This window comes from Podarcis tiliguerta (genome assembly GCF_965153285.1).
Source record: "Podarcis tiliguerta genome assembly, chromosome: 10".
In the NCBI taxonomy this organism is placed as follows: domain Eukaryota; kingdom Metazoa; phylum Chordata; class Lepidosauria; order Squamata; family Lacertidae; genus Podarcis; species Podarcis tiliguerta.
The window spans coordinates 40,487,345-40,509,923 of NC_139543.1; the positions used below are offsets into that span (position 1 = coordinate 40,487,345).

At 40.7% G+C, this 22,579-nt stretch overlaps 1 protein-coding gene across 2 annotated transcripts in view; it reads left to right on the plus strand.

Annotated features, from left to right (window-relative positions):
- The window catches only part of APAF1 (apoptotic peptidase activating factor 1), a 40,680-nt gene extending 23,427 nt beyond the window's left edge, over positions 1-17,253 (plus strand). For both annotated transcript variants that reach the window (XM_083400508.1, XM_083400509.1), the window contains 10 exons: positions 1,297-1,425; positions 3,358-3,483; positions 4,812-4,931; positions 7,620-7,745; positions 9,249-9,374; positions 10,047-10,166; positions 10,443-10,568; positions 12,432-12,557; positions 14,278-14,424; positions 14,767-17,253. In XM_083400508.1, the coding sequence (XP_083256634.1) occupies positions 1,297-1,425; positions 3,358-3,483; positions 4,812-4,931; positions 7,620-7,745; positions 9,249-9,374; positions 10,047-10,166; positions 10,443-10,568; positions 12,432-12,557; positions 14,278-14,424; positions 14,767-14,913 (1,293 nt within the window). In that variant the 3' untranslated portion in view covers positions 14,914-17,253. The remainder of the gene's footprint in view (positions 1-1,296; positions 1,426-3,357; positions 3,484-4,811; positions 4,932-7,619; positions 7,746-9,248; positions 9,375-10,046; positions 10,167-10,442; positions 10,569-12,431; positions 12,558-14,277; positions 14,425-14,766) is intronic.
- Positions 17,254-22,579: the final 5,326 nt, after the last annotated feature.

Sequence of the window (22,579 nt, forward strand, 5' to 3'; positions counted from 1 at the left end):
TGTGTCCACACTTTCTCACACATGCACACACTTACTTTTCAAAGAGACTTATCAAAGGACTTTTCCAAGTTGCCTCTGCTGAGCTGCAGTTTTGTCCCACAAGGAATGGCTCTTTTGCACCGGTCCTCTTCCCTACTGTAGTTTTGATGTCCACAAGCGAGTGTAAGTCCTGCCGTCTCACAGGCTCTGAACTGCAGTTAAGAGATGTTTTTTGTTATGTTGGAAATGGTCAAATGCAGTTTTTGCCGTACTTCTACTAAATTGCTCAGAGAACATATATCATATAGTAGTAGCGCACTCATAGACTTCGAAAGGATCATTTTATTTTTGTTAAGTTATCAGTAAGAAGGCATGAATAAATTGTATTGATTTATAGAATGTTAAACTCTCTTTGAGTAGAGTATAAGTTGGAGTTAGGAAAATAACTCCAAAAGATTTTGGTAGTGTTCCACCAAGTTCCATGAACACTGGGAGTGGAATTGTTGTAGGTTAGAGGATAGGATTTTAATGATTTTTAAATATAACACACATAAAATTAAAATTGTAAGCAGTGTTTTGAAGAACATACACTCAAATTCCTAAACTGGTTTGGAGATAATATTGATGTAGTAATACTTTTTATTCAAGTTTTCATCATTCAGCCTTTTCATTATAGTTTACAGAAATAGTGTTATTTTTGAGGATAGTTATAAAACACTGAATCTGTTAAACATTCTATTGTATAATTGGCTATCAATTTCCCAATAATAATAATAATAATAATAATAATAATAATAAATTATTTATACCCCGCCCATCTGGCTGGGTTTCCCCAGCCACTCTGGAGAATGCTAAGATGTCAGTCTGTATCTGTATTGGAAGTACATTTTTAATTTTTATATATGGAGGTTTGTTTGTTTTTAACTTTCTTTTTTAATTGTATATTTTATTGCTGCAACACACCCTGGCACCTTATGGGGAAGGGCAGATAAAAAAATTAATAAAATAAAATTGGTCCTCTGGCAGTCAATATACTGTTGAAAGAAATAAGGTAAAGGGACCCCTGACCATTAGGTCCAGTCGTGACCGACTCTGGGGTCCTGGACATCACAGGGATTCGAACCGCCGACCTTCTGATCGGCAAGTCCTAGGCTCTGTGGTTTTAACCCACAGCGCCACCCGCATCCCATTGAAAGAATTAAGTAATATGTTTTTGGTGTTTAAACTCTTGTCAGTGATGTTGTTGTATCAAGACATATTTATGTAAAATCATGTGACATTTAAGATTGCTGTTTAATATGGCTATTATGTTTACAGCTTTTTGACGTTAAGACCAGTGATTTGTTGACAGAGGTTCTTATAAGCCACCACAGCACTATTCAGTACTGTGACTTTTGTCCCAACAGCCAGATGGTTGCAGTTGCTTTATCACATTATTCTGTTGAGGTAAGTCACTATATTTAAGAAAATGTAAGAAAATCCTTTCCATTCTTCATATTTCCTCTTGCTCTGGTGGTTAGCTTCAGAATGGGAAGAGGACATCGCTTAGTGGTAGATTACAGGTTTTGCATGCAGAAGATCCCAGGTTTAATCCCTGGCACCTCTAGAAAGGGGATGCAGGTGGCACTGTGGGTTAAACCACAGAGCCTAGGACTTGCCGATCAGAAGGTCGGTGGTTCGAATCCCCGTGACGGGGTGAGCTGCTGTTGCTCGGTCCCTGCTCCTGAGAACCTAGCATTTCGAAAGCACGTCAAAGTGCAAGTAGATAAATAGGTACCGCTCCAGAAGGAAGGTAAACGGCGTTTCCGTGTGCTGCTGTGGTTCGCCAGAAGCGGCTTAGTCATGCTGGCCACATGACCTGGAAGCTGTACGCCGGCTCCCTCGGCCTATAAAGCGAGATGAGCGCCGCAACCCCAGAGTCGGCCACGACTGGACCTAATGGTCAGGGGTCTCTTTACCTTTACTTGCCTCTAGAAAGACCTGGGAAAAACAGAGCAGCTGCCCATCAGAATAAATGGAATTGAGTTAGGTGACCCAAGGCAATATTAGGAAGCTATAATGTTAACCTTTGTGTGGAATTGGGCTCATCTGGCCAATTTGAGCTAATTCAAATTGATCATCTTTTTGCCAAAAGCTACTGCTGTTCTGCTGTTAAGAATATCACTTAAGCACTACCTTCCATCAAAGAGTTACTTTCATCAAAACCAAGACACACATGACTGCTGTTAAATTTTGATCAAAGATCTGTAATATGCCTCAGTGTCGCCTTCCTAATCCATTTCCAGTAGAGCCCTGGGAGTTATGGTAGTACTCACAGGAAAAACCATATGTATTCTCCGTGTTCTAAAGTCTCACTGTTCAGCAAGTGAGTTTGACCTTTCTGAATCACCCCCTTAGCATAGAATGATGAAAGAATCCCTCTGTCGCTGCTTAATGGAATCTTTTTGAGTATGGATTTTTCTAGTATAGTCTGCATTTTTCAAAGGTTCATCTGGTCGGTGAGCTCAGTCCCGTTTTAAAGTTCGGCAATCATCCTTGAATTGAACATTTTTAAGAGCAGGAAATTCCTGTTGCCTCTATATAGCTGTGAATGCATAAAAATACCATGCAGTCCTAGAAGTAAAGTACATTGAACACAGTGGGGTTGACTTCTGAGCAATCATGCATAGGATTCCACTGATTTACTTTGTGGGATACTCGGGTAACACAAGAATTTCACTTAATTCAGCTATTTGTCCATCTAGTTGAGGCTAATCAATAGTTATCTGGGTTTTACTGGTCACATCATTCTCTCATGTATCTCAGTGATCTTTTATCAATGTTCTGAATCCTTTACCAATTTCAGCAAAAGAAAAATAAACTTTTATATAATATCATGTAAGAGTGCCAGTTTAAACCAGTAATCTGGATATTTTAACAATCAAATGAATTAGTCTGTGATATCTTAAATCAAAACAGTGACATTTCATAGAATCTTCTACTAGAAAAATGGTCAGAGTCATTCATAAAAAATGGTCAACCACTGCACTCTTCATTCACTATGTTTCTGCAAACAAATACCAAAACAATTCAGAGCTAATTTGCTTCTGTCCACTTGGTCATGTTATATGGGGTATTCAATAGTGGCCATGAGATGCAGCTTGTAAGCATGTCTTAATATAGCAACTTTGAAATAGCGAGGCAGATAGGAGGAATATTTTGTTTCTCTTTTGAAAATCTCATATATGTATGTTAATGCGGATTTTCCCAAATGAAGTTTCATTCACAGATGGATAAAGACACTAACTCTAAACTAAGCACACTTTGATTAAAAGTGAATAGATGTCCCAAACTGCTACCAAAACTGCAAATAATTAGTTTGTTCTGAATTTGCTTTAGATATGGAATATTGAATCCTCTTCCAAAATTGCTGACTGCCGAGGACATATGAGTTGGGTCCATTCTGTGACATTTTCACTCGATGGGTCATTATTTCTCACTTCTTCTGATGACCAGACAATAAGGGTGAGCTTATTCTTTTTCAAATATTTGCTGGGAATTGTGTTTCTTTAATAAAGCAAGATTTAGCTTTCCCATCCAGTTATAGACTCCCAAGATCTGGGTATTTATTTATTATGAGTTGAGTCAAAGGAGGAATTGTAACAATCAAAGCATTCATGAAACTTTGGCATATTTGGGGAAATGTCACCCGCACCATTTCTTAAATTCCTTATTACTGAAAAATATTTTGAAAATAAAATACTGTATATACATTTATTATATTTATCATTCCTCCTGAACAAAGGCATCTGCTTTAAAATGCAATATTAATAATTAATATAATAGAAACACTAAAATTAAAAACCTTATTAGCACAATTCAGATTGACAGGATGAGTTTGGTTTTGGTAGACCTTATACTTTTCTGGCTGAGTCTTGGCTAAGCAGGAGTTATGCTGGCATACCTCCTTCACCCTGGTTTAGCTGGCAGAACTTAAGCTGAGGCAAGTCCCCCCCAAAGCGGTTTTCCTGGGGTGTGGTGGGGGGCAGTAGACAGCAAGGAGAGACACTCCAAACCCACTTTACCTTGGTCATGTGATCTAGCAACCTGGCAGAACCTAGCTGGCAAAAAAAGGGTGGCGTTTGGAACAGGTAAAACTTAAGCTGGCTTTTTATAGTTAGGATTTTTCTGTGAATCAGAAGGTACTAGTCCATAATTGCGAATCACTACACATGGGCAATAAAAACACTAAACCGTGGTATCAGAAATATCTCCCCTTTCCCCCCAAAAGTAGAAAAAAGCAACACCACAGGTTGGAAATGGACTCAGCAAATAGAAACATGCATTGTTAACTGCTGGTAAAGACCTTTTAAAACAGGAGGGTCTGCATCATGGGTAGCTAGTAAGGTGCCCTCCAGATACTAGAGTTGGACTCCCATCATCCCTGCCCATTGAGTGCATTCCAGCAATATCTACACTGGCTACTTGTGGTGTACACTTGTCAGTGGAACGTGGCTAGTGATGGGGGCTAGTAAGTTGTCTTTGGAAGGAAATTGGAATAGTCTGACTGCTACAGTGGAGAATACCCTGGTCCTAACTCTACAAATGATGGAACCTCTTTTTAAAAAATCTATTAGACTGAGGACCATATGAGAAAATTGTAGTTTGATTAAGTGACTGAAAACTAAAATGCCTGCCTGCATTAAGTAACTTCATACATGAAAGCAATATTTTTTAAAGTATAGTTTTAAAAGAGTAAATACAGTTCTAAATTCAGACTTCCAATTTGTGCCCTAAAGTCTTAAATTTTTGACATTGCAGAACTTCTGCTATATCCTTCTTCTCTTCAACAGATATGGGAGACAAAGAAGGTGTGCGAGTCCTCTGCTGTTGTGTTGAAACGTGAAATAGATGTTTTGTTTCCTGTTAATGAAGTTTTCATCTTGGCTATTGACAACATGAAGCATCTGCAAGTAAGTATGTTTTGTATGTTGCATATGGAACGTTTAGAAAGCTTTGGCTTGTATGACTTGAATGTAGCCTACAGTCCCTAGATAACAGATGCCTCTCTTACTCCTCCTGCCTTTTCCTCTGGCCAACATTGGCATGTGCCATCCCCACCCCTGAAAGTTGTCCATAAGGGAAAGCAGCCCTCAGACAAAAAACGTTAAGTGAGAAGAGTAGGTTCCCAGATTGAAGAGGGAAAAAACCTGCATCTAATGTCGCTAGCTGGATCTGAGTTTTCCAACCATGTTTGCTGAGTACAAAATGTGTGGCACATAAATCAAGTTGTGTTGATTGAATCCTTCATCTTGATGAATGCCAATAGGTGCTGATGTCTGGCTACATACCAGTATTGATTGTACCATTAGGCTTCACAGTGCCTCAGGGTGTGGAGTTGCTCTTCCTCAGGGTTCTCAGACAGCCAGTTAGCAGACACTCCTGAATAGCTTGATCCTGTAAGGGGCCAGGCAGGTAGGAAGACATTTGCATTTTATGCAAGAGTCACTGGAACTGAAGTAGCTAACCGATGCGCTTGCCGTGGTTTCCCAAGCCTCTGCCTAGTTCACCATCCAAGGCAAAAGGAAGATTTGAAAAGTATGAATTTGGGGGAATACTCAAACTGGCAGAAAGGCTGAGCTCTTCAGTAACAGTGCATGAAAGAACTGGAACTATTAATAGAAAAAGAACGTCAGAAGAAGAGATGTTCTCAATTCAATAGGTGTTAAGAAATTGTATCTACCGTATTTTTCGCTCCATAGGATGCACTTTTCCCCCTCCAAAAATGAAGGGGAAATGTGTGTGCGTCCTATGGAGCGAATGCAGGCTTTCGCTGAAGCCTGGAGAGTGAGAGGGGTTGGTGCGCACCGACCCCTCTTGCTCTCCAGACTTCAGGAGAACCCCAGCGCCAGCCCCACAAGGTCGGGAGACAGCGGGGAGGCGGAACGCCGCCACCCCGCTGTCCCCAGACCTGGTCTGAAGGCAGGCGGTGGGGAGAAGCGTGCTTCTCCCCGCTGCCTGCCCCGCAAGCTCCGGGGACAGCGGGGAGGCGCAGCGCGTCTTCCCGCTGTCCCCGGACCTGATCTGCATGCGGGCGGGGGCAGCTGGGACGCGCAGCACGTCTTCCCGCTGTCCCCAGACCTGGTCTGAAGGCGGGCGGCAGGGAGAAGCGCGCTTCTCCCCGCCGCCTGCCCCACAAGCGCCTGGGGGGGGAAATAAAATTTTTTTTCTTTATTTCCCCCCCAAAAAACTTGGTGCATCCTATGGGCCGGTGCGCCCTATGGAGCGAAAAATACGGTACATTTATAATTTCTCATTGAAACTTCCTTGGAAATGTTTGTGGAAATGTGTGTACTAGAACAATACAGATGCCTCTGTTTTACACATTTCTATTCCACTTATTCTCCCATGGAACTTTGAGAGCTCCTGTGGACCACCCTATCACTAGCGTGTCTCCTGTGATGTTCAGAATATATGGGCTATACTCCCACCTCAGCATAGGAAGCAGGCTCGGAGAAAAGAAGAAAGGGCACATTCATAAGTTCTCATGAGAGCCAGTGTGGTGTAGTGGTTAAGAGCGGTAGTCTCGTAATCTGGGAAACCGGGTTCGAGTCTCCGCTCCTCCACATGCAGCTGCTGGGTGACCTTGGGCTAGTCACACTTCTCTGAAGTCTCTCAGCCCCACTCACCTCACAGAGTGTTTGTTGTGGGGGAGGAAGGGAAAGGAGAATGTTAGCCGCTTTGAGACTCCTTAAAGGGAGTGAAAGGCGGGATATCAAATCCAAACTCTTCTTCTCTTCTTCTTCTTCTGTCCCTTGCAATCTCCCAGTAGAAAATGGTAAAGAAAAACTGTTTTTGCATGCGGTTCCCCCTTTTTTTGTTTTCTTCCGTCTTCCATGTGGAGACTTCTATAAACCCTTCTCTAACCTATCAAAGGGCTATGAGACTGAAATGTCATAAACTTTTTTTTTTTTTTTTTTGCCTGTTTGAATAAAAGAAATACCATTAGGCAACTGTTTTGAAGAGCAAAATTATCCAATATGGCCACCCTTTTTGTAACAGACTTATAAATAAGGATCAAAGTGGTGATGTTCTTTTTTGTTCTTCAGTTAGTGTTTGCTGTTAGCGTTGCTATGGGTATTTGTGAAGCAGGGGAAAAAAGGTTGCAGCTGTGCAATGGCGGTGTTCATGTCTGCCTACCGCTGAATAGTTAAAGCATTTGTGAAAAATAATTGCAAGGTTTTTTTAGATACGGAAGAACTCCTTCTAAAGTGAAATTGTGGGTGGTTTGCCCTTAATACAAAGCTCTTACTGTTTCTATGTATTCGTCAGAAGACTCAGACCTACAAGATTATGATAAGCAGGCACACTCTTAACAAAGCAACAACAAAGAGCAGTTGTGCCAGTCATACACATTTACTACCTATCTTTCTTATTTAGTGTAAATTCTTCTGCTACTTCTAATCATAGAACCATGTATTTTGGAGTTTATTGGTTTGGAGGGCAGATAAAACTTATAAATATGCCAGTAATCCTAAAAATCACTACTGAAGTAGAGGAGAGGGTCAGATGCTTTTTTTATGTTAAAGCTGTGTGTGTGTGTGTGTGTGTGTGTGTGTGTGTGTTGTACAATAATTTCCCATTATGCCATTGCATTGCAGCTAATTAATGGCTTCACAGGCCATACTGTTTATCAGACTGAAGAACAGGAGCCTTTCATTAGCTGCTGTTGCCTATATGAAGACCTTCAGACTGCAGCATTTGGGGAGAAGAATGGAACAGTAAAGGTAAAGTAGTTGAGATTAGTTAGGCATTGGCTTCTCTGATAGTGATCATTTCAGCTGTTATACAAAAAATGATAAACTGTCACTCAGAATCTCACAAGCAAAAACACTAGCAGGCAATCAGTTGGAAAATACTCTATTCTGGGATAATTTAGGTCCATCAAGCACCTAATATTCAGTTCTCCTCAAATTGCCTGCCACTTTAGATTATGACATTGGGATTGGACGAGAGATTTATTCACCAAGTCAAGGTGATGATCATCTCCTTAGAATCATAGAATTGTAGAGTAGGAAGGGACCGCGAGGATCATCTAGTCCAACCCCCTGCAGTGCAGGAATCTTTTGCCCATTGTGGAACTCAAATCAATGCCCTGAGATTGAGTTTCATGCTGTACCAGCTGAGCTATCCTTCCTCGTGTTCAGTTCATGCTTTACTATATTGTTGCAGAAAAATATATTAGTTTTGCAATATAATAAATATAAAAGCAAAATAATTTTCTGTTTCATTATAATTAAACAGGTCCTCTTCCTGAAAATTTACCCAAGGAAAAGGACGGAATTCCCTAATTGAATTTCTCCGTCCCAAGACCTAATGGTTTGCAATACCTGTACTTATAAAAGGCTACATTGGATCATTGAGGTCCCCTAATAGACTTCCCACTTCCTTGAAACTAGTTTTCCCAGATTCCTTTACATGTTGTGAGTCAAATATACAAAGAATATTGTACTTAGAACTGAATTGTACTTTGTTTTTAAGGTTCTCTCGGTATGTTTTCTGGTATTCTCAAATCCAGTTATGAAGCATCACGCTTTGATAATGAATGCATTAATTTCCTTTTTGCATCATGTATTTTTTATGTATACCTACCTATTATAAAGTGCCTGTTAGTTGCGCTCTCTAGTAAATAATCAAGCACTTTATAAATACAATACTTGCTATAAATGTGTAATTTTTTCCAGTAAGAATGCATTTTTTAAAAGATACCTTTTAATAGCCATGCAGATAAATAGGGACCGTTTACCAGCGGGAAGGTAAACGGCATTTCCGTGTACTGCGCTGGTGCTGGCTCGCCAGATGCAGCTTGTCACGCTGGCCACGTGACCCGGAAGTGTCTGCGGACAGCGCTGGCTCCCGGCCTCTAGAGTGAGATGAGCGCACAACCCTAGAGTCTGTCAAGACTGGCCCGTACGGGCAGGGGTACCTTTACTTTAATGAAAGAAGGTATATCTGCTGCCCATATGGATTGCTATGCATATGTCTGGCCATAGATCATGCAGGAAGTTTTTGTTGCATGTTTCATTTATAATTTCTCCTTTTAGTTGTTTTAGGTTAAAATAATGAAGGAGGAAACGTTGCTTTAAAGAAGTAGCTTTTTTATAACACAATCTCATTCATTATACTACTGCTTTTAAAAAAGATACTTGTGGATTAGCATCTCTATTTCCTTTCAATCTGTAAGTGATGTGAACTCACAACAGTCTGTTGTCTGATCCCATTTTTAAAAGGTATTAAATCTATCAAGTGGGAATATTTTAAAATCCAGAACTGGACACAAGGAAGCTGTACAACACTGCCAGTTTACTTCTGATGGGAAAACACTCATTTCTAGCTCTGATGACTCAACTATACAGGTGTGGAACATTTTAAACTATTGCTTGAGAATATATATTTCTGAAGAAGCTAAGTGCAGTCCAACAAAGTTTATGTTTTCTTTAAAGCTTGATATTTATTTATTTTGGGGGTACAGTGGTGCCCTGCAAGACGAATGCATCGCAAGACGGAAAACCCGCTAGACGAAAGAGTTTTCCGTTTTGGAGGTGCTTCGCAGGACGAATTTCTCTATGGGCTTGCTTCGCAAGACGAAAATGTCTTGCGATTCCTGGGGGGTTTTTTTCCGCTCCCCACCCCCTTTTTCTAAGGCACTAAGCTGCTAATAGCCTTTTAGCAGCTAATCCACTAATCCCTTAAGCCTTTAATAGCCGCTAATAGCCGCTAAACCACTAATAGCGCTAATCCGCTAATGGGCTTGCTTCGCAAGACGAAAAAACCGCTAGACGAAGAGACTCACGGAACGGATTCTTTTCGTCTTGCGAGGCACCACTGTACTTTGTGAGGGTAAGATGAAAATGCTTCTTAGATATCAAAGAATTCTTTTGGAAGGGGGTTTAAAGACCTTGTGGGAGTAGTATTATTGTCTTGTAAAGAAAAGTTGAAGGTTTTTTGTTTTACTATGTTTTCACCATAAAAGCAAGCCAGAGTTGAACCCAAATTCCCATACTCTATTCTAATTTCTGTTTTATTAGGTGTGGAATTGGCAAACAGAGGAATTTATTCTCCTGAAAGGCCACAAGGAACCTGTCAAGAATTTTCACCTTCTAAAACACTCAGGGCTTCTTTCATGGTCATTTGATGGGACAGTTAAGGTAAATAAAAAACCTAAGCATTGACAACTTAGATTTGTGCCTGTAGCTAAAGAAATGCACATCGTGTGAACATCATATTTGTTGTGTTTTCAAAGTTAGATAACACTATTTACGAGTCTTGTTTTGACTGCAAAATACTCAGTGGTTAAAGTACGTACTTTTTTTTAAAGCATCTGCTGCTAAGTATTTTGAAAGACAAAAACACCAAACACCTGTGTACTGTTTATAAGCCCTTCTACCTGCACTATTGTTTACTGGCACATTTTAATATTACAGCTCTGGAACACAGTTACAGGAGAACTTGAGAGAGATATCATTTGCCATGGAGACACTATTCTTTCTTGTGTAATTTCACCCAATACCACTATGTTTTCAACTACCTCTGCTGACAAGACTGCCAAGGTCAGTACAGGTTTATAAATGAATGCTAAAACAAAGCACCATCTACTCTGAGTTTAGCACATTTTTATCCTAATTCAGTAGAGGAGTTACATAAATGCTTGATAGTATTTTGCTGATAATCAGAAAGATCTTAAAAGTTACCAACTCTTAACTTAATCATGACCTATGAGCTTAGTCCTGGCCCCTCTTCTGAATACAATGAGATCCAATGGACATAATCCTATCCACTCCAGATGCAGCACCTAAGGGCATGACAGAACTCTTTCCCCCCTCTTCTTTCCCCCTGTGAAATGACATATTGTTGAACACTGTGCCAGGTTGTTACAAGGAATTTGAGACCTGCATACACACCTTGCATCCTCATCCAGCTTCTTTGGAAATGGATTTGACGGAATGCACACGTTCACGGGGGTAGGGATGACATGCACGCAAATGCCTTTAGAGGGAATGAGCCCCTGTATCCTGTGTGCACTGTCAAACATGTATTTGGTGAAGTCAGATCTGGGGGAACTGATTCAAATCACTTCCTATCACTGATCATATGACTCCATAGTTATTTATACTCTAGCCCTTTCCATTCTATTTTAAGTGGCTCGGAGAAGATTTTCCACTTTCAGTCTTGCTACTGCTCTCTTTTTTTGTTACCTTTACCACGTAAATTATTCACGTGTTCCAGATTACCAGGTAAATGGGAGAAACATCAAGTAGGAGTAAATCTTGGACTGATAAAACCTGTCCTCTAAGCGTAAGGCCAAAATGTCTCCTTCAACTGTCTTTTTAGGAGTCTGGCCAAAGCAGCATTGGGCTTTTGTAATTTAAATTGTCATCATTATTCTGAAACAAGTAATTTCTAACAATGGCAAGGGAAATATGAAGTACAAACAATTGCAAATACCCATCAGCTTTCTCTTCTTTTAACTTCAGTTGAATACAGTTAGCCAGGTATGGTATATTATAGGGGCTTGCTACAATTCTATTTCTCCCATTTCAGAAATAAAACATCTAAATTAAGGATTTAGATGCAGCTCCCTGGACAGTTCTCTTGTGCAAGGCAGTATAGGAAAGCTGCTTTCGAAGAAATATTTACAGGTTTACCTAGGAGATCTTCAGTCAAAAGATCAGTAATATGGAGAGCCTCACTGGAGCAGCGAAAAGGTCCTTCTAGTCTTGTAACCTGCTTCACACAGTGGCAAACCATAGGCCTCATAGCCCAGAGGCAGGGCTGAAGGCAATAGTCCTCTCCTGCTGTTGCTCCCCAGTAGTTGAGATTCAGTAGCATACTGCCTCGGAATTTCTGCGTAGCCTCCATGGCAATCATAGCCTTTGTAGATCTGACTTCTATGCGTTCGTCTTCTTTTAAAACCATCTCATGTTTTTAAACAAGCTCATGGCCATCTCTACATCTTCTTGCATTGAGTTCCATTAATTATGTGATGCATGAAGAAGTACTTTCCTTTGTCTGTCCTGAATCTGCTTCCAATAATTTTACTGGTTAATGAGGTGGAGAAAAGGTTTTGTCCACTTTCTCAGCACCAGGCATACTTAGAAACCCCTGTGTTCTCCCTTAGCTGTCTTGTTTAATTTAAAACGAAACAAAAACCTAAAACAAGTCAGCTTCCATTTGCAGGGTGCACCACCTAACTTCTCATTTTGGTTGTCCCTTTATATACCTTCTGCACTTTGCTCTGTCCTAAACCATCTGTGTAGAAAAGTTTAGCTTGCTTTCTATTGTGGGAGTACCTTAACCAATTTTCATATCTGAGTCATCAAAGTCCAAATATCTTTTACAGGTAGGAAGCTCAAAATGAACCTAAAAATACTGGAATATAATTTAACAACGTGTTTCATGTTTTAAATCTTTAGGTATGGAGTTTTGAAAGTTCATCGGTTCTTCATAAGCTGAATGGCCACGACGGCTGTGTGAGGTGCTGTGCCTTCTCCCTTGACAATGAATTGTTAGCTACAGGAGATGACAATGGGGAAATACGGGTACTCCATTTTGTTTTTAAATGATTTATTTAAAAATTTAGCATAAGAAGTTATTGCAGCAGGTATTGGCTAGTTAAGTGGACACATGAGTTTCTCACAAATTAGGTGGTGGCTCTTTGGTACTGTAAGACCTGGTTTGGATGACGGCATACAGGTTTTAGAATTCCAGTGCAACAAGAATATTAACAGAGTTGGAGAAGGATGTCAGGTGCAGTTCTGATAACAAAAAGATGATTAGAAATAGAAAGGCTGCATTAAATCCAAAGGAAAGTAGGATTAATGATTAAAGGGTATTGGGGAAAGGAAGGCAATTCTTCATTATAGATCATAAACATATTTACATATAAATGTGGGACTTACTTGTCTCCACTGTTTTGTTGTTAATATGTGTTGCATCTTGATAAATGCATACATTTTTATGTCATTCTGCATTGATTAATCTTTCCCTTCTGTCCTATGCAGCTATTCATTTTTAACATGTGATTTGTCTCTCCAAACCTAATGAGAGCACATAGAGAATGCGGTATAGAGTGGTCCCTTTGAATGCTCATTTTGCCGCTGGTGGCTTCAGTGTTGCCCCAAACTTGTAGAGGATTAGGGCTGACAGTGCAAAGAAATGTATGCATCGAGCCTTGGTTGTAAGCACAATATGTGACACTCTAAAATTAGTCATTACTGCTTAGATGGTGTGGAAGAAAAGGTGGTAGCCTTTATTTACAATTTTCATACTTTTCATGCACAAGTGAATTGTGAGAGACTTCTTAAACAGTTCTTTAAATCTATAATTTTATGAAGGCTAGCACATGAGGTAATGAGTTTAAATGGCAAAAAAGTACATATAGCATGGCTCAGAAATGTTTGTTGAGTTGAGGATGTTTCAGAGAACAGGGTTGACAGATATGTCAGAAACACCTGTGGCAGGGGTGGGGAATCTCTGGCCTGTGGCCAGTCTTGGCCTGCCATGGGAGCCCGTTTGACCCTAGAGGCCATTTCCCTCAAACTGTGCTCATAAGCAGATACGGTTTAATCCTGCATTAGCTATGCAATTCTTTTCCCAGCCAAAAACAAGATTGCACAGCAAAGGCAGCAGGATTTTTTAATTATTAGTTTTCATATTATAAAACCATCAGCTAAATTGGGATGAAAGCTCTGTGCCAAAGCACCCTTTGAAGCAGCTCATGGAGACAGCACCTGAGGATCAAACAGGAGCATGGGGGCTTCCTTAAAGCCATTTGTAAGCCTCTCGCCGCCTCCTCCAATTTCAGAGGCTTAAAAGGGGAGCACTGGGAGACTTGCAAAAGATTTTGTGAGTTCCATCTCCCCCTTTTAAGGCTCCAAGATTAGGGACTTTAAGGGCTTTTTATGGGTTTCCCCACACTCCCCTTTTAAGCTTCTGAGACTGGCGGATTTAAAAAGGGGGCACAAGTGATTTTGACATGTGATGTTATATGATTGACAGGTGGGTAAAGTCATCCACCTGTCAAAGTTGAGCCCATGGAGTTAAAAATCCTGTCTTGACCTCTGGTGTGAGATAGGTTTCCTTGTGGTTTGTAGAAATTTTCTGTGCCAAGGTCATTTTATCTAGTTGAGATTCCTGCATTGCAGGGGACTGGACTAGATAATTATACTATTTTTTGAATTTAAGGGACTATGAACATAACTACAGTTACACTGCAACCTTATCCTGTTTTTGTCTGTTTTTGTACTGCTTGTGTCTCAGGTTTGGAATGTATTGAGAGGAGAACTGCTTCACCTCTATTCCCATGCTTCAAAGAGTGAGGGAGAATCAGCCTACGGAGGCTGGGTAACAGACCTTCGCTTTTCCCCTGATAGTCAGATACTTGTTTCTTCTGGGGGATGCATTCAGGTAAGTTCAACAAGAATGGTTACCAAAGGAGAATTATTTTGCAATTTATTAACAAATGTGAAAATGTGAAATAACTCTAAATACATAGTAAATTGTCAGGATTTCATTACTGTTTTGTTGCAAATAGAAAATATATCCAAAAGGTTTAAAGATGTTAAAATGTTGTATCAGTCAGTTGTCCTCAACCATTGTTTTCTGAAACTGATATCTGAGAAATTAATAGTGTGCACTTAATGTGTAGATCTAGAGTGGGACTCCCAAGTTATTGGTATCATATCTGTAACATGCCACATTCAGATTTATTGCTTCCTAAATTGAAAACTTGTTTTCTCTTCCTCCTAGTGGTGGAATGTAGCTACTGGGCAACTCCTACAAACATTCTATACAAATGGAACAAACCTTAAATCATTACACGTTTCTCCAGATTTCAAAGTATGTGTGACTGTTGATAATCTTGGCATTCTTTACGTGCTACAGATTATGAAATAAATCTGTTTAAAACTGATTGTAACTGCAGTGTTTTGAGCCGGAAGCATATTCCCAAAAAACTTTCTTCAAACTGTGAAGTCATTTTGACTCTGGCATAAATTACCTGTATGGTAAATTTGTAAACGTTCCTAAATCAGCATACATTTTATATGTTGTGTTTTGATCAGCAGTTTGATATGCATTTTATATGTGGCTTTTCCCATGGTTAGTTACATTCAGATTAAACTTTAGCCAAACTTAAGTCCCCCTGAAATCAATGGGACTAATTATTGAGGACTAAAGTTGCCCTGATCCAATATGTATGCTAAGTAGTATACTAATGATAATTGGTAGGTGAATTACCAGCCCTATGATAACTGAAATATTTTCACTGATCTAGTGGCAAATGTTTCTAAGCCATAAGTACATTTACATAAAATACCATAAACCTCTGTTTTACTAATGCAATTTTGTCTTGAGACAAAAGTAGGGGTTTGGATGTTCTAAAAACACCAAACACTTTAATATTTAAAAAGAATTTTAAGAGCCATGATACACAATGTGACTAAAAACTCCAGTAGGAGGAAATTATACTCCAAACGGTACTATTATGTTTTTAGGAGTAGCAGATTCATGCTTCTCACACATAGCCTTGGTTTGCACGTAAATCTAGGCCAAACCATGGCCAATTGAATTTACAAGTGTTTGAGTATTCGCAGGAAAAATTGTGACCCTGCTGCTGCCATGGTCCACACAGGTAAGCCAAACTATGGTTTGACTTGGCATTACATCAAAACCTGAGTATAGTTGTCTGAATGAGATAACCCATGAACACTGGCTCAGACATAACACGAAGTCAAACAGTGGCTTAGTTCTGCGTAGTGCTGCAACAAAGCAGCTGTAATTTGCTCTGTGAGTATCACATACTTTCACATTTGAGCTATTGTTTGTGCAAACTGGGCCAGTGTGGTAAAGGCGCAGAACTCTGCACCTGCTTTATTCTTAGGGCATATGGAGACAATTTTCTGAAGGTAAATTTCCCCTGAAGTTATTGGAAGCTGGCTTATCTGTTTGTTTTTGCATAAAACCAAAATATGTGTCAGATCTACTAAAGTAGATGGTATTATTTCAAATGAAGTTTTCTGATTGCAAAATCATAATGTAGCTTTATTTTTTATTTTAAGATAGCATATCTCAGATTTTTCTCAACTGCATTTCTTCACTCTTGTGTCAACAGATATTTAATTGAAAAGGACAACATAAAATAATTCATGTTGCATATAATCTTTAACTGAAATGTATTGTCCCCCTTCGGGTAAATTCTAGTCATACTTGGGACTCCTCCCGTCATCTTAATGGAATGGGAGCCAGTCCAGTGATGTCAGGACTCTAGACCAAAAGAAAGGTGTCCGCAATGTGGCTCTTTCCCATGTTGGTGTCACCAACTGTGAGTACACACCACAAATCTAGGATTTTCACCATTAACGTCTAAGGAGTTTATGAGCAGGTTAGGAATAGAAATTATTTCCAATGCATAAGCAATCTCTAATAATTATAGCAACCAATTAGTTACACTTGTTTCAAAGTTTTTGTCATCTCCATTTCAGTACTTCTTGTGTTTGTGTTTCATGTTAAATTTAATCATTGCCTTTCTGCAGTTGCCAAACTATTTATTTTTTTTAATTAGCAGTACCCTCATGCTGTACCTGGAAATGTGATCCTTTGGGCTAGCTTCAGTGAATTGTGACCCTATTCTCACCTGTGCATCCCTTGCTAGGAAGCCTTCCCATTAAGAAAAGAACACAATTCAAAGGGATGTAAAGGAAACCCTTACTCTTTGACACAGTGTTCCACTGAATGGCTGTGCAGGAGCTGGAGTGGAGAATTATTTGTGTTATGGGGGCTCATTAAGATTCAATGAAGGATGTTGAAGAAACAAGGATTTAGTTGGGTTTGTTAAAAGGTTTAATTTAGATTTTAGTAGCTTGTGGACAATATTTTAAGGTAACATTCATCAAATGAGATTGTCTAAATTTTCTGCGGGCGTTATCTATTGGAACTTAAGATAAAGCTAGATAATTAAAATGAGGCTCATTGGTCTATTACATTAGGAGAAAGGAATTGTTTCCGGTTTATCTGGCATTACAAGAGATAATCGGAGTACTAAGAGCAGCTCAACTTTTGCTTTTAGCTATACTGTACTGTGTTGGTGTTAATTGGAATATATCTGTGCATCAAAGGAAATTGCTGAATTTGCTGACTGCTGATTTTTTAAATGTTTCTAAAACTTTGCATTAGCAAAGTTGCCGGGTTTTAATTAAACAAGTTTGTGCATTTGAAAGCAATAAATATTTTAATATATTGCAGGATGTGGTGTATTTTTTCTATCTTACTCCATACATTTTCTTCCTTTTCAAAGTCTTCTCCATATGAGAATTTTCTTTTCTCATATAGAATACAAGGGTGCATAGAAGTAAGCCCCATTAGAACTTAGCAAGACTTACTTCCAAGTAAAGAGTCATAGATTGTGTTGGAAGACTAATACAAGCATCTAGATTTTGTCTTTTGTGGAAAGATGTTTTCTCTGTGCCAAAGCTCAGTACCTTTGCAAGTGGAGTCAGCTGTAGGAAGATTATTTGTGAAACTCTGTAAATCAGTATAAAATGGTCACTTCATTTGTATGTTGTAATCCCCTCTATCCATCCCTGGTTTCTGTATTCCTAGCGTGCCCTTACATACAAACTGGTAAACTTTTACTTGTGCTTGCAATTCAAACCAGTATCCAATCTGGTTTGCAGTCCTGGTCTGCTGTGCAAGTTCAAACCAGAGTTTGCCAGTTTGGATGCAAAGGTGATCTGGGATAATACAAACCAAAGAAAGGCAGAATTGCAGGTGAAGGAGTGTTTTTCATGATTCATCTGTAGAGGACAAAACCATGACTCACAGTTGGCTCAGTTCAAAGTGTCATTGTGTCTCACTGTATTAAAAATGGTAAGTTATGTCCTTGTGAGCATAAGGGAAGTTGTCTGGTGGAGAAATTTGTTGCTTTGAAAGCTTGATCTTCTAATTATATCTGAATTCCCTTTCTCCGTTGCTTAGTGACAAGCTCAGCCTCCAGTGTGGGCAAAGTAGTGAAACAGTGTTATGGCATCTAGTGGCTGCTTTCTGATACTATCATGGGACATCAAACCCCTCTGCTGTGCTACTGTGAATGGCTTGCTTGGGCTGGGCATAGGCATTGTTTAACAGTTTCTTTCTCACAGCCTCTTTGGTATTTGTGTCTCCTTAATTAAAAGGCCACCATGGCAAGGCAGTCCTGGTAAGTAACTATAGTTTCATCTCTTTTCTCATAAAATCAGGTATTGCAGATAAATGAAGTACACATAGTTAAACTATGGAACTCACGTCCACAGGAAGCAGTGATGGCCACCAGCTGAGATGACTTTGAAGGAGGATTTGACAAATCTATGGAGGAGAAGGCTTTCAGTGGCTTTTTTCCCCCCAAATGGCCTATCCAACTCTAGTAAACCGTATTTTTCGCCCTATAGGACACACTTTTTCCCCTCCAAAAACGAAGGGGGAATGTTTGTGTGTCCTATGGAGCGAATGCAGGGGGGAGGCAGGCAGGAAAAGCCCCCAAGAGCCGCACACAAGCTCCATGCGGCTCTTGCGGGCTTTTCCCCAGGAGGGAGAAGGGACTGACTGGCTGCATCAGTCCCTTCTCCCACCTCGTAGAAAAGCCAGTAGAAGCCGCACAGCCCCTTTAAAGAGCGCATGGCTTCTGCGGGAGGTGGGAGAACTGCGCCCGCCTGTCCTCCTTCAGCCACGCGCCTGTCCTGCGAAGCTGGAGGAGGAACAGAAGGAATACAATACTCTACAGTCTCCTCCTGTTCCTCCTCCAGCTTCGCTTGAAGGGAGCTGCGCAGTTCTCCCTCTCTGCGCAGCGCCTCTCCTTCACAGCGCCCCTTCAGCCACACGCCTGCCTGGAACCTGGAACAGGGTCTCCTTCTGTTCCTCCTCCAGCTTCGCAGTGAGGTGCCTGTCCTGCAAAGCCTGTCCTTCTCCAGCTTCGCTTGAAGGGTGCTGCGCAGTTCTCCCTCTCTGCGCAGCACCTCTCCTGCGAAGGAAAGGCGCTGTGCAGAGGGGGAGAACTGTGCAGCGACCCTTCAGCCGTGTGCTTGTCCGGCAAAGCTGGAGGAGGAACAGAAGGGTCTTCCTCTGCATCCCACTTCGCGCTGGGCTCCCACGGCTTGTGGAGAGCTGCTTGTTCTGGGGGCTCGGGCTTTCCCCGCCCCAGCCCCGCGACTGGGGGGGGATCATTTTTTTTCTTTATTTCCCCCCCAAAAAACTAGGTCGTTCGGTCCCAGCACCTGCCAACCTAGCAGTTCGAAAGCACCCCCGGGTGCAAGTAGATAAATAGGGACCGCTTACTACCGGGAAGGTAAACAGCGTTTCCGAGTGCGGCTCTGGCTCGCCAGAGCAGCGATGTCACGCTGGCCACGTGACCTGGAAGTGTCTGCGGACAGCGCTGGCTCCCGGCGTATAGAGTGAGATGAGCGCACAGCCCTAGAGTCTGGCAAGACTGGCTCGTACGGGCAGGGGTACCTTTACCTTTACCTATGGGCCGGTGCGCCCTATGGGGCAAAAAATACGGTACTTAATCTGAGGTACCACTGTAATAGCTACAATTATCAGATGACACACCTAGGATTTCAGGATTAAAAAACAATGACTGTTCTTCATTCTGAGTTTAGCTTGTAACACAGAATTGTACCCAACCTTAAATGAAAAACACAGTTCCCAGGTAGGCTGCGAGCAGAAGTAAAGAGAAATACAGAAGTTCTTAATTTAGAAAACTCAGATTATTTTTAGATGGTGTTCCCAGCTTTGCTAAATGAAAAACTACCATGCGTGTTCAGGTAAGTCTCAATTATTTTTAATTTCCATTATAGTAGAGCCCTTGAGATTTTGAAAAGCATTGTGATTTGGATGTGCTATACACAGACATAACACTTCTTTGGGTTTTCTGTTCGTTAGGATATCAAATATCTTAAATTTAAAACTCTTCAATATGAGCTGGAGTGTTTTCTCTTTCATTTCAGAAGCTAAGCAAAACTGTTTCTGTAGCATTGCACATTTTAGGCATGTCATGCTTGCAAACTGGCCACTAGAAGCAATGCTGTTTTCAAACCTTAGACATAACAATGTAAATATTACTGAGTATTGCAGTACCTTAAATTGCTGTTGGGAAGTGGCTGCTGTCAAATTGATTGGATTGTGGAAATCAAAAAGAATGTGATTGTTGATGGGGGAATTAACTTCTTCACAACCTGATGTGGAGACTGTCATTTGTCTTGGGAATTTATTGATTGGCAAGTAATGATATACAATAGCTATGCCTTCCATGAGCTTAACTGGCTTTTTGTGTGCTTTTCTTTTTCTATGAGAACTGCCTCAAAGAGGTTTTCTCAAACTGTGGGCCAGGGATAGCCAACAGGCCTCAGAAATGCAGCCACCCCAGTGCCTCCTTCCTTGCTTACCATGCTCCCAACTGCCCTAGCATCAGCTCCCTGCAAGCTCAGTGCATAGGCGTGTGTGAGAATGTGAGTTAAGAAAATCAAGCTATAGCATGCAAGGCTGGAGGAGAGAAAACTGACGACAGGTAGATGGGCAAACCAACTGGGGGAGGGAGAGGGGCAAAAGGGGGGTGGGAAGCAGAGGGAAGAGAAAAAGAAGCAGCAGCCAGAGTTGCTGTGGTGCCTCCGCATCTCCCCAGCACCACACACGCTCAAACTCTTACCCCTTACTTCAGTCCTCCTTCCAAGTCAGGTAGTCTCTCCTGCCCAAAATCCAAGATGGTAGCTGGTGTCTCCACCTCAGAACTATCTGAGGTGTGTGCTTCTGCCCATGCAGGGCTAAAGAAACAAAGGTGGAAGTATGTGAATGTGACTGAGAATTGGAGACTTTGGGGCTAGGGGAAGGAAATAAATTCTCTCTTCTCTGAAGGGAAAGCACCAAAGGGTGCACTGAAGGAATATAAAAAGAGATAATCGGTTGTTGCTTTTTGGCCGAAATTTGTTTTAATCGAGGAAAGGAAGCCATTATAAGAGGAAGAAGTGAATGTAACAGCAGCCCGGGGAATGGATGAGAGAATTTATGATATGCTTTTCAGTTTATTTTAGAAATGAAAGGAAATGAGTAAAAAGTACTCCGAGATGTATGTGGCACTGTAGCTGGGAGAGGAATATAAAAGGGATTTTGTTTGTAGAAAGTATCAGTAACTGCCAACTGATTATGTTCACTTGGCCTTCATCTGCTATCACTTTGTGACAGATACTAAGCTCTGCACTGCCATTTTGTATTTGGTGGATTGCCAATATTTTTTAGCCCTTTCAAGTGAATACTTGTTGTAGGGTTTGAAGCCCCCAGATCTAACTAAAACAGGCTTCCTCAAACTCGGCCCTTCAGATGTTTATTAAGACTACAATTCCCATCATCCCTTACCACTGGTCCTGCTACCTAGGGATCATGGGAGTTGTATGCCAAAAACATCTGGAAGGCCGAGTTTGAGGAAGCCTGAACTAAAATCTCAATATATAATGCCTTTCCTCTGCCAGAATGTGGGGTAAGTTCATTGCAAACTTTCTAAATTGAAATTAATTTTTTGAAGAAAAAATAAACCATTGACTGGTACTCTTGAGAACAAAAGCACTTTTGGGGGCATAAGCCGTATTATGGGTGAATTAGATGCATCTGTTCCAGGTCCTCTTGTGCCAGCTTCACCAATTATTCCTCTTTTTAAAAAGCATTTATTTTATTTGTTCCCAAAAGATACCTGAATGAAGAAATGAACAAATCCAAATTTCAAATTTGCACCCATTTCTTGTACGATTTCTTGTGTGTAAATATGTGCGAATAAGCTTTATGGTTTCAAGGAAGGAGGAGCTAAGTATTATATTTTGTGATGTTTTCAGCTTTGGTGCCTCATTTGTGTCACTGGACTCAGAAAATGCTTTTTGCCTTCCTTCATGACTTTTGCTTTTGTTTACCACGTCAACTATAGCAGCAAAGGCAGAGAGAGAGAGAGAGAGAAAGTTTTGGCAGCTACCATTTGGATCACAAGCTTGTTCTCTTGGCAACTTGGTTCTCGTCCCCCCACCATTGCTACCATTTCTTTTAGAAGACTCTGCTGCCACATACCTGAAGACGATGTTGAGGTAGTGTTTGGTTTTCTTGCTTTCAATATTTTCAGAGTAAACTTTGAAGGTGGGGTTTGAAGGGGCTGTTTGAAGAATGAGACCCAAGTATCTTACAGGTGGCATGAGAGGTACTCCCAGGCATAGCAAAGGAGATATGGCAGAGTATTAGATATTCTTTAGATAGCTTAGAGTGGATGAACTGAAGGAAGTGTCACGGGTGGAGCTATATTAGGAGGTGAGGGAAGAGAAAGAACTTCAAAGGCAAGAACAATAAATTTGTTCTGCAGCCAGTGTAGGGACTGAAGGTACTCCATATTCTGAGTGACATGAGAGCAAATTATTTTGGTGGCTGAGTTCTATATAGAAGTATTAGCTAAGAGATAACAAAAAGGTCAGAAAGGAAAAACTAGTGTGAGAGCTAAACATACTCCATAAGAAGAGTAATAGTTTCATAACATATCGAGGATGTCAGGAATACTGACGTGAGG